The sequence below is a fragment of the Trematomus bernacchii genome, unplaced genomic scaffold, assembly GCF_902827165.1.
Source record: "Trematomus bernacchii unplaced genomic scaffold, fTreBer1.1, whole genome shotgun sequence".
Classification (NCBI taxonomy): Eukaryota; Metazoa; Chordata; class Actinopteri; order Perciformes; family Nototheniidae; genus Trematomus; species Trematomus bernacchii.
In genome coordinates this window covers 458214-472993 of record NW_022987642.1, presented here as the reverse complement: position 1 = coordinate 472993, position 14780 = coordinate 458214, and the positions used below count along the sequence as shown (strand labels likewise).

Here is a 14780-nt window from a genome sequence, read left to right as displayed (position 1 = left end):
TAATAATCATTATATTATATATTATTATATATACATGTATTATGTATTAATGAGTCCGGATAAAAAGCCTTGAACTCTGAATCAGAGAAACCTCCAGAAGTGTCTCTGATTTTATTTAGTCATTTTATACATTATACTCCAAGTAGGGAATGAGGCCTTACCCCAAGTGAAGGAGTTCAAGTATCTCGGGGTCTTGTTCTCGAGTGAGGGAACAATGGAGCGTGAGATGGGCCGGAGAGTCGGAGCAGCGGGAGCGGTACTGCAGTCGCTTTACCGCACTGTGTGAATCGGAGTTGAACCGCTCCTCCTTCGCGTCGAAAGGAGCCAGTTGAGGTGGTTCGGGCACCTAGTAAGGATGCCACCTAGTAAGGATGCCACCTGGGCAAATTGTCCCCCCGCCCCCCGTTGACAATTTACTAGCGGTAATTTGTGGTACCGAGGTGGGCCGGTCGAGAGTCCCGGGCTGATTTGTAGTCCCAGTCCGCCCCTGACCTAGGACCAGAGGGATTATATCTCTTGGCTGGCCTGGGAGCGCCTTGGGATCCCCCAGTCAGAGCTGGTTGATGTGGCCAGGGAAAGGAACGTTTGGGGCTCTCTGCTGGAACTGCTACCTCCGCGACACAAGCGGGAGAAGATGGATGGATTTTATACATTTAGTTAAATTACAAATATTGTAATTTATCAATTTTTATTTTATATATTTATTACATTTTCTGGTGAAATTCGTTTCCGTTTTTAAAAAGCTCCCACTGTGTCTCTGATTTCAGAACATCATTTTGTAAATCTGCTACCATATAAATAACATAAAAAGTACTTTATTAATGTTTATTTCGTGTTAAAATCACATTTTCCGGTGAAAGTCGTTCCCGTTTCCGTTCACTAGTTAACCAAGATGTCCCAAAGTCCCGTTTCCGTTCACTAATGAACCAAGATGACCCAAAGTCCCGTTCACTAATGAACCAAGATGACCCAAAGTCCCGTTCACTAATGAACCAAGATGACCCAAAGTCCCGTTCACTAATGAACCAAGATGACCCAAAGTCCCGTTCACTAATGAACCAAGATGACCCAAAGTCCCGTTCACTAATGAACCAAGATGACCCAAAGTCCCGTTCACTAATGAACCAAGATGACCCAAAGTCCCGTTCCCGTTCACTAATGAACCAAGATGACCCAAAGTCCCGTTCCCGTTCACTAATGAACCAAGATGACCCAATCCCGTTCACTAATGAACCAAGATGACCCAAAGTCCCGTTCCCGTTCACTAATGAACCAAAATGACCCAAAGTGTTTCTGATGTTCAGAAATGATTTAGTTACTGAGCTTTAAATAAGAGATAAAGACAGAAAGGCTTCACTCGAGGCCTTTCTGTGGGTCTGTAATAATTACAATTTTCTGTTTAAATCACATTTTAAAGTGAAATTCGTTTCAGTTTTCGTTAATATTCGTTCGGGACATTTCCCCCGGAGGCAGCAGACCTTTCTCCCTGCTTTCTCCCCCCTTTCTTCCCCCTTTCTCCCCCCTCTCTCTCCCCTCACTCCCCTCTCTCTCCCTGAATGTAAACCCGTGTTTTCCGCGCGTCGTGTGAACCCGATCCGCTGAACTCTTCTTCTCTTGTCATTTATGGGCTTTCCTCCTTTCTTCTTCTGTGTTTCTAAACGCGGATCATCTCCCACTTTACTCTCCATCTAAGTCTCTTTGCTCCTTTACGTCGGAGCGGTTTCACGGTCATTCTGAAGCGTGAAACCGCTCCGACGGCCCTCCTTTCTCTCTCCTTTCTCCCTCCTTTCTCTCTCCTTTCTCTCTCCTTTCTCCCTCCTTTCTCTCTCCTTTCTCTCTCCTTTCTCCCTCCTTTCTCTCTCCTTTCTCTCTCCTTTCTCTCTCCTTTCTCTCTCCTTTCTCTCTCCTTTCTCTCTCCTTTCTCTCTCCTTTAAACCCTCACGGCTCCTTATTCATGGCGACTCACTCTCTCCTTTATTTCACATTAAATCTCCCAGTTTGAGGTCTCTTTAGGGGGGGGGGGCAGACATAATGCGGCTATTGAAGGGGGAAAGGGGGGCATTGAACGCACCTTCTTTATCCTCGGTTACATGCTGCTTTCAGGGCTTGTGGGACACTTCAGCACCCCGGAGAAAAACAGGGGTAAAATTAAAAAGGAACAATTATCAAAAAGGCAGTTTTTTAAAATCATTAATTTAGAACATTTAGCAAATTAAGAAAATTACTTAATAATATCTGAGGCACGTAAGGACAGTTTTATTGTCAAAAACTGATACGAATTTCACAAGAAAATTAATTTAAAATATAAAATAAAACAGGATAAATTACAACAACAAAAAAGCAAATTTTTACTAAATGTAGCATATTATTTAATCATATCAATAATTACATTACATTACATTTAGCTGACGCTTTTATCCAAAGCGTGAGGTCTTCTAAAATGTTTTTAAATATAACTACGGTTCTAGTTGAAGAGTTTGTAAATTAACATGAACGCAAGCTGTTGCCTGGCAACGCAATCGCACAACGTCACATCCGTTAATTCCACATCCACACACATGGATTAACATCGATTTAATACATGAATGTAGCCTGTTTCTGCTAAAAGAGGTGTCGACCAGCTGGGGCAACAAGAACATCGGCGAAATCGAGTGTGACTATTACAAAATAAATCATTATTATATTAATATTGACAATAACAACCGACCGTCGGGGTAGCATTTGCTTGGCACTTCCGGGTATTTCTCCACTGGTTGGGCCATGTTAACAATACTGTGTAACTGTCACGTTTGAAGGGACAAAATCGTGACATCTTCACGTCTCCCAGCATGGTAGATCGTCACATGTTCACGTCTTGCCGTGATACCGGGTTGTTCCATGGATCAGCGGCGCCGGATTCATTACAGAAGTGGGGGGGGGCAAAAAGTGCATGTGTATGTGACATACTTGCCAACCCTCCCGATTTCATTGCCCTCTCCCGGTTTCCTCCCGGGGTCATATTTACCCCGCATTTCTCCCTGTTTCTGACTAAATCTGATTTGTGAGTCACGACCTGTTTCATTCTAACATAACGCTCCAAATGTTACTGTTTCCACTCGGACTTCAATACAGCTACACCATTGTTTGGTTTCCATGGTAACGCGTCTCTTTAGTAGCCACGCAACTGAAAGTCTGAGAGGGTGTTCAGCATGGGGAGGAAGATAGTCACAGAAAACAGAAGAAGAATGGACCGACCCTCTGCTCACTCCTTTCCTGTACATTAAACTACACATGGCAGCGCATCCATCATCCCATCTCTCCTTGTTCCTGCTCAATACGCTCTTGTTTGACAAGCTGAACGTTGACTGGCGTATGACTGAAGTAAGCGCACTTTTTTGAACACACTCTCTGTGAAAAGTTCCAGTTATTAACTCCGGTATTTACAAAGCTGAGAAAAAGGCCTTCAAAGTTTCCTCTTCTCTGGAATCCATCGATCTGATTGATTATCAGCGGAGCAAATGATCAAAGTATTTACGGAGAAGATATTTTCGTTTGGATTACTGGTCTGGGGGAAGCTTGCGAGTGTGTGTGTGTGTGTGTGTGTGTGTGTGTGTGTGTGTGCGTGCATGTGTGTGTGTTTGTGTATTTTTGCGTTTGTGTGTATTGTGTTTGTTTCCCGGGGAAAACACTCACGAGAAACACCGGCTGTTGTTATGCCTGCTGTGACGTCAAGTTGCTCCGTTCTCCGCTGCGAAAATGTGGGGCAGGGCTGTAAAGTGGGGGGGGGGGGGGCAATGGCCCCCTGGCCCCCCTGCTTGCGGCGCCCTTGCCATGGATGCACTGGTGGGGGAGGAGGGAGACCTTGTACTCGATCCTCGGTTCCACGGGGAGCCAGTGTAGTGATTTAAGGATGGGGGTGATGTGATCATATTTGCGCACCCTCCTATCAGAGACTCTTTGGGACATTTCACTAATTAGTTAACGAGCAACAGGAGGCCGGTGACCACATGATTAAATAATGATATAAAGGAATTCATTTTTCTCGATCCGAGCCGAGATCACGGCGTTCAACCGGACCGTGGTTTATTTAGACTAATTCATAAATAATAATGAATTAAATCAAATGTACAGGTCAACACTTCCTCTTTATATAAGAGAAACATATATATACTTGGTACATTATATAACATTACACACATTTTATTGAGTGTGAAATAATAATCTCTGCAGTAAAAATAAAACATTTACCTGTAACATGTTGCTGTAAAGATGATATTTAATTATGAATAAAGACACAGAATATTAATTAATAAGATTATGTTCCACTTTAAACTCAAACTGTTAAAGTGAATGGAGTTCAAAATCAGTTTCACATTGTTCATTAGTGTTTCTGATCAAGTTTAGTTATTTAAAATAATACAATGTTATCAGAGGAGTTTAGAAACGCCCGTATCATTACCAGAACTCCTTCCACTGATCATATCACTCATAACGACTCCATCGGCTCCCCGTTAAATACCGCATCCACTTCAAAGTGTTGCTCCTCACCTTCGAGGCCCTTCACACACCTCCATATCTCTCTGAACTCCTCCACACCTCCACTCCCTCTCGTGCTCTCCGGTCCTCCTCTGCCTTCCAGCTCACTGTACCTTCTGCCCGCCGGACCACCATGGGGTCACGAGCCTTCAGCCACTCTGCCCCCCGTCTCTGGAGCTCTCTCTCACAAGACATCCGCAACATGGACTCTCTCTCAACCTTCAAATCCTGCCTGAAAACCCACCTTTTTAAACTGGTGTATTCTATATCACAATTCCTCTACACTGATGACGTCCTTGAGAGCTTTGAAAGGCGCCCATAAATAAAATGCATTATTATTATTATTATTAAAGTGCCATTTTTTAATGATATCTTGTATTTGTATTTCCTTCCAGAGGTGCAGAAGCTGTCGAGCCTGGTTCTCCCGAGCGAGGTGATCATCGCTCAGAGCTCCGTGCCAGGTAACGTTACTGTGTTCAATACGAGGTGTTTCTGTGATTCAATGTGGGTTCAAACATCGTTTTTATTATTTAGGAGGAACATTACAGTGTTTTGAAAGCATATTTCACCTTTTAGCGTCTCAGCTGTTTCTGTCATTTAAATGTAGCAGAAAAAGACATGTTTTGTTATATTTGCAAATTGTCATAAAACATTTTATTAATGTATTATCCTGTTGAGGATTCGTATAAAAGCTCGTCCACATCTAAGGCTATTAAAGCATCTATTAACTAAAGATGAATATAAAATAAATACAATTTATTTATGATTTTTAAACGGACGAACGGAGTGTGTCTGATATCGTGAAGCGTTCACTCTAAATCATGTCCAGAAACGCGCTGCAGCTTCAGAAAGGATGCAGATATAAAAGGTTCCACATGAAGAAACCTCTTCAGCAACACATGCAGCTTTTAGAGAACATTCAGCAACTTGAGGAGACATGCGCAGCGTTTACTGAAAGCTGCAAATACAAAACGCTGAAGAAGCTCAAACACAACGGAGACCAGGGGACACTAAAGAGTGACGCACACAGCTGGGAGACCAGGGGACACTAAAGAGTGACGCACACAGCTGGGAGACCAGGGGACACTAAAGAGTGACGCACACAGCTGGGAGACCAGGGGACACTAAAGAGTGACGCACACAGCTGGGAGACCAGGGGACACTAAAGAGTGACGCACACAGCTGGGAGACCAGGGGACACTAAAGAGTGACGCACACAGCTGGGAGACCAGGGGACACCAAAGAGTGACGCACACAGCTGGGAGACCAGGGGACACTAAAGAGTGACGCACACAGCTGGGAGACCAGTGGACACTAAAGAGTGACGCACACAGCTGGGAGACAAGGGGACACTAAAGAGTGACGCACACAGCTGGGAGATCAGGGGATACTAAAGAGTGACGCACACAGCTGGGAGACCAGGGGACACTAAAGAGTGACGCACACAGCTGGAGACCAGGGGACACTAAAGAGTGACGCACACAGCTGGGAGACCAGGGGACACTAAAGAGTGAAGCACACAGCTGGGAGACCAGGGGACACTAAAGAGTGACGCACACAGCTGGGAGACCAGGGGACACTAAAGAGTGACGCACACAGCTGGGAGACCAGGGGACACTGAAGAGTGACGCACACAGCTCGGAGACCAGGGGACACTAAAGAGTGACGCACACAGCTCGGAGACCAGGGGACACTAAAGAGTGACGCACACAGCTGGGAGACCAGGGGACACTAAAGAGTGACGCACACAGCTGGGAGACCAGGGGACACTAAAGAGTGACGCACACAGCTGGGAGACCAGGGGACACTAAAAAATATAATTATAATTGTATTAATAAAACGTATATATTTTGTGTTTCAGGAGAAGGTTTGGGGATCTTCTCGAAGACGTGGATTAAAGCAGGAACAGAGATGGGACCGTTCACCGGACGTCTGATTTCCCCTGAACACATCGACCTGTACAAGAACAACAACCTCATGTGGGAGGTAAACAAACACACATTTACACACACACACACACACACACACACACACACACACACACACACACACACACACACACACACACACACACACACACACACACACACACAAGATATATCGCAAATCTTGAAATGCTAACTACTAATACGATATATCGTACGTCTAAGTATAATTTATTAAACCCTGAAAGACTAAAACGATGTGTTTGTAGTTAGCGTTACATATTACGATTGTGTTTCGGCCCTTACGATCTAAACCGAGGTGTTTTCCGTTCTTCAGGTGTTTAACGAGGACGGGACGGTCCGATATTTCATCGACGCGAGTCAGGAGGACCAGAGGAGCTGGATGACGTACATCAAGTGTGCGAGGAACGAGCAGGAGCAGAATCTGGAGGTGGTGCAGGTCGGCAGCAGCATCTTCTACAAGGCCGTGGAGGTCAGTGTGGCTTACGAGGTTACTTGTTCTAGGCTGAGGTTGTTCTGGCTGAGGTTGTTCTAGGCTGAGGTTGTTCTAGGCTGAGGTTGTTCTAGGCTGAGGTTGTTCTAGGTTGAGGTTGTTCTAGGCTGAGGTTGTTCTAGGCTGAGGTTGTTCTAGGTTGAGGTTGTTCTAGGCTGAGGTTGTTCTAGGTTGAGGTTGTTCTAGGCTGAGGTTGTTCTAGGCTGAGGTTGTTCTAGGTTGAGGTTGTTCTAGGTTGAGGTTGTTCTAGGCCACCCCGGATGTCCAAGTTAACCTGACATGTTTCCATCTTAAGCTTTGTTAGTTAGTTAGTTTCCTAACGGACGTAATGTAACAGCTGTAACGGTTGTAGCTGTTTCTCAGACGCGGAGGGATACTGACTTGTTGTGAAAAGTAACTACAATTCTACCCGTGATATACGCTCATTATATCACGGCTAAGAACCAATCAGATCGCTTGATTTGACTTATCCGTTTTATAATTATTTATTATCTTTTAAATATTATTATTATTATTATTATTATTATTATTATTATTATTATTATTATTATTATAACAGTGCTGTAGAGGTCATTGAACGCACCGCCTCCTGTCCACTGACGCAGAGTTTCTTAATTTATTTATAAAGCTCATTGCATTGCTGATGGTTGTGCTGCACATGATTTACAACGCAAGATATTATTATATTTCAAATGCATGTTCTACAATGTCCTTCATACGAGGCAGCTTGTTATAATTTAGTCATATTTAGTCGTATAAAATTATGTAAATTAAATATACATTCCCGGTAAAAATGAGTGACCTTTGAATCAATTTCAGTAATAGAAGAATTAAAGAGGCAGTTAGATCAGGACATTCAAAATGAAGATGCAGGAGTGTGTGTGTGTGTGTGTGTGTGTGTGTGTGTGTGTGTGTGGTGGGAGTGTGTCGCCCTCTGCTGGAAGACTATATGTATTTATTTGATGGTGAACATGGACTTTTATTCACCATGAAAACTCCCCGCCTCATTACTGACATCAACACAATTATCTTTGACTAGGGCTGTGCGATTATGGCAAAAATCATAATCACGATTATTTTGGTCAATAATTGATATCACGATTATTAAAAACGATTATCCATTTACTTTGAAAACATCCATATATTGAAAAAAAACATTTGAACAGTATGTTTTTAACAGTTGATTACCCTGAACCTTAAGTATAATTCAACAGAAAAAAAAAAAAAAAAAAAAAAAAAAATTACATTTATTTATTTTTTAATAAAAATAATAATCGTTTTATTTCGATTACATTGTTTTCGTAATCGTTGCAAGCCAAAATCGTAATCGAGATTAAAATACGATTAATTGCACAGCCCTATCTTTGACATTATAAGTTCTCTGACATGTTGTGTTTACAGATGCAAATGAGGTGTAATATTTGGAGAGATCTCCAGACACAAACAGAGACAGTTAGTAAAACAAAATGATTAGATGTTTCCTTTCACTTCAGTTAAATAGAAGACATGTTATTAAAGATAAATATGAGAAACAGACATGACGACGTTTTGGTCCCTAACAACACGTTTCCTCTCCTCAGACGATTCCTCCGGACCAGGAGCTCCTCGTGTGGTACGGAAACTCCCACAACACGTTCCTGGGAATACCGGGAATACCTGGAGGAGACGAAGAGCAGACCAAGAAGACAAAGACAGGTAAATATGATTTTATTATCTGTAAATTAATCCATGAATGTGGATCCTGACAAGATCTTTTATTTCACCTGTTTTTACGTCATAATCACAGAAGAGAAAATTATTCAAATCAGTTTTTCTCCCTTGCCTCTCAGGGCTTCTGTACAATAATTAAAATATCCGATGGTTTAAAACCTGCAGGAATGAGTCTGAAACCCAGACAGTCAGCATTGTATCACTTCCTGTCCCCTCCTCTAAAAGTCAATGGTTTTCTGAATGTGTTTTTGGTTGTTATCCTGAAATAAAGTCATCACGCCCAACATTAGCCTCCTTTAGCTTAGTGGTGGTGACGTGAAGTCATGTGACCGTGCTGTAGTTCCTTTATAGCCCAACATTAGCCTCCTTTAGCTTAGCGGTGGTGACGTGAAGTCATGTGACCGTGCTGTAGTTCCTTTATAGCCCAACATTAGCCACCTTTAGCTTAGCGGTGGTGACGTGAAGTCATGTGACCGTGCTGTAGTTCCTTTATAGCCCAACATTAGCCACCTTTAGCTTAGCGGTGGTGACGTGAAGTCATGTGACCGTGCTGTAGTTCCTTTATAGCCCAACATTAGCCTCCTTTAGCTTAGCGGTGGTGACGTGAAGTCATGTGACCGTGCTGTAGTTCCTTTATAGCCCAACATTAGCCACCTTTAGCTTAGCGGTGGTGACGTGAAGTCATGTGACCGTGCTGTAGTTCCTTTATAGCCCAACATTAGCCACCTTTAGCTTAGCGGTGGTGACGTGAAGTCATGTGACCGTGCTGTAGTTCCTTTATAGCCCAACATTAGCCACCTTTAGCTTAGCGGTGGTGACGTGAAGTCATGTGACCGTGCTGTAGTTCCTTTATAGCCCAACATTAGCCACCTTTAGCTTAGCGGTGGTGACGTGAAGTCATGTGACCGTGCTGTAGTTCCTTTATAGCCCAACATTAGCCTCCTTTAGCTTAGCGGTGGTGACGTGAAGTCATGTGACCGTGCTGTAGTTCCTTTATAGCCCAACATTAGCCACCTTTAGCTTAGCGGTGGTGACGTGAAGTCATGTGACCGTGCTGTAGTTCCTTTATAGCCCAACATTAGCCACCTTTAGCTTAGCGGTGGTGACGTGAAGTCATGTGACCGTGCTGTAGTTCCTTTATAGCCCAACATTAGCCACCTTTAGCTTAGCGGTGGTGACGTGAAGTCATGTGACCGTGCTGTAGTTCCTTTATAGCCCAACATTAGCCACCTTTAGCTTAGCGGTGGTGACGTGAAGTCATGTGACCGTGCTGTAGTTCCTTTATAGCCCAACATTAGCCTCCTTTAGCTTAGCATTCAACGTTTGTTTAACACGGAGATTATTTTCTACATAATCCAAAATCAGATGGAGAAATCCCATTGGACCAGGGAGATGCTGCCTTCAGGGTCCACTACAGAAATGCCACATCCCTGCACCGCTCTATAATCCCTCCTCTTCCTCCTCCAGATGAGTTCCACACCTGTGAAGGCTCCTCCTCCTCTTCCTCCTCCTGCTCTTCCTCCTCCTCTTCCTCCTCCTCCATCAGTGTTGGTCGCATGCGTTGTGTAATCTGTCATCGCGGGTTCAACTCCCGCAGCAACCTCCGCTCTCACATGAGGATTCACACGCTGGACAAACCCTTCGTCTGCCGCTTCTGCAACAGACGCTTCAGCCAGTCGTCGACTCTGAGGAATCACGTGCGCCTGCACACCGGAGAGCGACCGTACAAGTGCCTCGTCTGCCAGTCCGCCTACTCCCAGCTGGCCGGGCTGCGCGCGCATCAGAAGAGCGCCCGGCACCGGCCATCTGCAGACGCCAATGCTAAGGCTAACGCCATCGCTATCGCTAACGCCGCCGTGGGAGGAGGGAACATGATGGTGCACTCCCCTCAGAATCACCCCCCCCAGCTGAGCATGCCTCACCCAGCCTCTCTGGTTCACCACATCCCCACCATGGTGCTGTGAGAGGCATCACTGAACAAGAGCTACTGAATTATACATTTGTCAGCAGTTTTAAACACGTTGTTAAAGTTGTAAATTGAAAACAGATCAACAAAAAAGCTGGCTAGGTTTAGCTCAATATTATGGTTGAAACTATTGATCAATCAACGCTAAAAATGACATGCTTGTTGAACTAAACTCCATCCAGTCACAGTTGAAGGGTAACGTTACGTATCTTATCCCGGGTAACGTCAGAAACCGTAGAAGTTCTGGTTAAAGTTGTACTATTGAAAACAGATCAACAGATGTTTTAATTCCTCCTGGCTAGGTTCAGCTAAACTTCGTGGTTCGCCTTCCAAGAGGTACGTTTAATATGTGACGGACGAACATTGAGCCAGATTATTCGTACATCATGAATCCTCTGACGTTACCATTCACCGAACCTGCATCGTTGGAGCAAAGAAACCCTGGCTAGGTTTAGATAAAGATTTTGGTTTGGCCTTAGAGTACTCTTTTGAAGTACCCGAATACTGACGTTCCCATTGAACTAAAGTCCATCCAGTCGCAGACGAAGGGTAACGTTACGTATCTTATCCCTCAGAAACCGTAGAAGTTTGAACACGTGGTTTTGGTTGTAAATGGAAACAAGACTACTTGGTTGAGACAACATTGGGTTTCGGCCATATACCCCCCATGGTGCTGTGAGAGGGCAGACATGAGTCACAGCAGAACAATAACTAGTGAATTATACATTTGAACCAAACTGCGTCCTCAATAACCGTAAAGGGTAACGTCAGCAGTTTTAAAAAACGTGGTTAAAGTTGTAAATTGAAAAAGATCAACAGATCTTTAAATCCGGTTGAACTAAACATCGTGGTTTGAAACATATTTAAAAAAAGCCAGATTAGTCGTACGTCATGAATCCTCTTACGTTCCCATTCAACGAACCTGCATCATTGTCCTTGGTATCGGCCAGTAAACCCTTTCCTCTAGCGTTGGCTATAAATGACGATTGATCACCGTTGTTTACGTGCGTGCAGCATCGTGCCACATGTATGTCTGCATTAGGACACAGTGACATCACGCTTCAGTAGCTTTAAGGTGTTAGTGTACACACCTAAGATTATATCGCACCATATTGGGTGCCAAGTGTAGATTAATTAGAGGATTTATTAAATTATTAAGCACTAAGCATATGTACTTATTTAGAGTAGGCATCATAGTTATTTATAATAAAAGGTAGGAGGACTGCATTTTTGAAAAGCGCTTTTATTTTGCAATTAACGCCACAGCTGGACGTGGATTCAGCTGGGTGAACACACACACACACACACACACACACACACACACACACACACACACACACACACACACACACACACACACACACACACACACACACACACACACACACACACACACACACACACACACACACACACACACATTACGCATCGTCTCTTCACACTGATCCTTAAAACTGTTGCATGCTGGGACGTTGTTAGCCCTATCAGTGTCTGTGAGACGTGGTGCGTTGCTCTGCATGCTGCTCTGGTAACGTTTTAAGTATGTGTGTGTGATGGAAACTCAACGTCAGAGGAAGTCCTGCATCGTGCTGATTGTTGGTCCATTCTCGTGACACAAACACACTTTATATTCTGTGCATTAAGTGTGTTGGCTGCAGTGGAAGGTGAAGCATTATTGCTGTTGTTGTCATGTCTCTGAAAGTCCCACAATAAGCAGATCCTCCCGTATCCTACAAAGTCAGATTGCAGTGTTTTTAATGGAGTCTGGCGGCTTAGAAGTGCACGGAAATGTACGTAAGCAACACTTAAAAATAACAACAAATACCAGTTGAGGTATCCACGATATTTAGGATGCTTCCACAGCTTCAGCTTGCCGTCAGATTAGGGCTGTGCAATTAATCGTATTTTAACCTCGATTACGATTTTGGCTTGCAACGATTACGAAAACAATGTAATCGAAATAAAACGATTATTATTTTTATTATTAAAAAAAATATAAAAATGTAATTTCTTTTTTTTTTTTATAGTTTTTTCTGTTGAATTATACTTAAAGTTCAGGGTAATCAACTGTTAAAAACATACTGTTCACATTTTTTTTTCAATATATGGATAATCGTTTTTAATAATCGTGATATCAATTATTGACCAAAATAATCGTGATTATGATTTTTGCCATAATCGCACAGCCCTACGTCAGATAGTCCTCTACGCTCTCGTGATTTAACGTCACCGAACACGAGATCTACCGCCAATACCTGAGTGTTTTGAGTTGATGTGAAACACAGCTGGGAAACTACAGAATGACAATGCATTATATCAGCGTATAATAATAGCACTCTTTAATCTCGTCTATGAACAAGATCTTCTTTTCGCTGCATGCTAACAGGGTCGTCTCTAAAAACTCAGATGTGTAATTATTATGAATGATATTATTATTCTCTGTTAACCCCAAATTGGGTCTGAGCGGGTTCAGGTGAGACACTGACTCTCTGTGTTCACTTGACCTGTGTTCAATGATCAGAGTGATGGATCAGGAGCTCCAGCTGTTAGCAGCTTCTCTCCATGTGATGTACATAAACTGTCAGAGTAATAATCATGTGAATATAAATGTGCTTTGAGCATTTTAAGAAATTAATTCAACCGTCACTTTATCAGACGTCACATGTGTGAAGTATGTTGAGTTAAAGGACGTTGTATTTGAGCGTATATACTCCTAATAAAGTATCACTAAAGTCTGTCTGTGTGTTTTTATACGTATAATTAAGATCCAGCTGAACGACCAGAACCAGCACCAGGCCCAATATACAAGGTGAGAGAGACACAGTACTACTGTAGGTACAAATATACAAGGTGAGAGAGACACAAGTACTACTGTAGGTACAAATATACAAGGTGAGAGAGACACAAGTACTACTGTAGGTACAAATATACAAGGTGAGAGAGACACAAGTACTACTGTAGGTACAAATATACAAGGTGAGAGAGACACAAGTACTACTGTAGATACACATATACAAGGTGAGAGAGACACAAGTACTGGAGGTACACATATACAAGGTGAGAGAGACACAAGTACTGGAGGTACACATATACAAGGTCAGAGAGACACAAGTACTGGAGGTACACATATACAAGGTGAGAGAGACACAAGTACTGGAGGTACATATATATACTCTCAGAGAGAAACAAGTACTACTGTAGGTACATATATATACTCTCAGAGAGACACAGTACTACTGTAGGCACACATATACAAGGTGAGAGAGACACAAGTACTACTGTAGGTACACATATACAAGGTGAGAGAGACAAGTACTACTGTAGGTACATATATATACTCTCAGAGAGACACAGTACTACTGTAGGCACACATATACAAGGTGAGAGAGACACAATTACTACTGTAGGTACACATATACAAGGTGAGAGAGACACAAGTACTACTGTAGGTACAAATATACAAGGTCAGAGAGACACAAGTACTACTGTAGGTACACATATACAAGGTGAGAGAGACACAAGTACTGGAGGTACACATATACAAGGTCAGAGAGACACAAGTACTACTGTAGGTACACATATACAAGGTGAGAGAGACACAAGTACTACTGTAGGTACACATATACAAGGTGAGAGAGACACAAGTACTACTGTAGGTACAAATATACAAGGTGAGAGAGACAAGTACTACTGTAGGTACAAATATACAAGGTGAGAGAGACACAAGTACAACTGTAGGTACAAATATACAAGGTGAGAGAGACACAAGTACTACTGTAGGTACAAATATACAAGGTGAGAGAGACACAAGTACTACTGTAGGTACAAATATACAAGGTGAGAGAGACACAAGTACTACTGTAGGTACACATATACAAGGTGAGAGACACACAAGTACTACTGTAGGTACAAATATACAAGGTGAGAGAGACACAAGTACTACTGTAGGTACAAATATACAAGGTGAGAGAGACACAAGTACTGTAGGTACATATATATACTCTCAGAGAGACACAAGTACTACTGTAGGTACATATATATACTCTCAGAGAGACACAGTACTACTGTAGGCACACATATACAAGGTGAGAGAGACACAAGTACTACTGTAGGTACAAATATACAAGGTGAGAGAGACAAGTACTACTGT

The 14780-nt window shown here is 42.9% G+C and overlaps 1 protein-coding gene across 1 annotated transcript in view; it reads left to right on the top strand.

Moving 5' to 3' along the window:
* Window positions 1-11753, top strand: part of prdm12b (PR domain containing 12b) — a 12792-nt gene extending 1039 nt beyond the window's left edge. Inside the window, exons 2-6 of the mRNA XM_034133742.1 lie at window positions 4911-4976; window positions 6377-6501; window positions 6778-6933; window positions 8535-8649; window positions 10132-11753. Of these exons, the coding sequence (XP_033989633.1) occupies window positions 4911-4976; window positions 6377-6501; window positions 6778-6933; window positions 8535-8649; window positions 10132-10628 (959 nt within the window). The 3' untranslated portion in view covers window positions 10629-11753. The remainder of the gene's footprint in view (window positions 1-4910; window positions 4977-6376; window positions 6502-6777; window positions 6934-8534; window positions 8650-10131) is intronic.
* Window positions 11754-14780: the final 3027 nt, after the last annotated feature.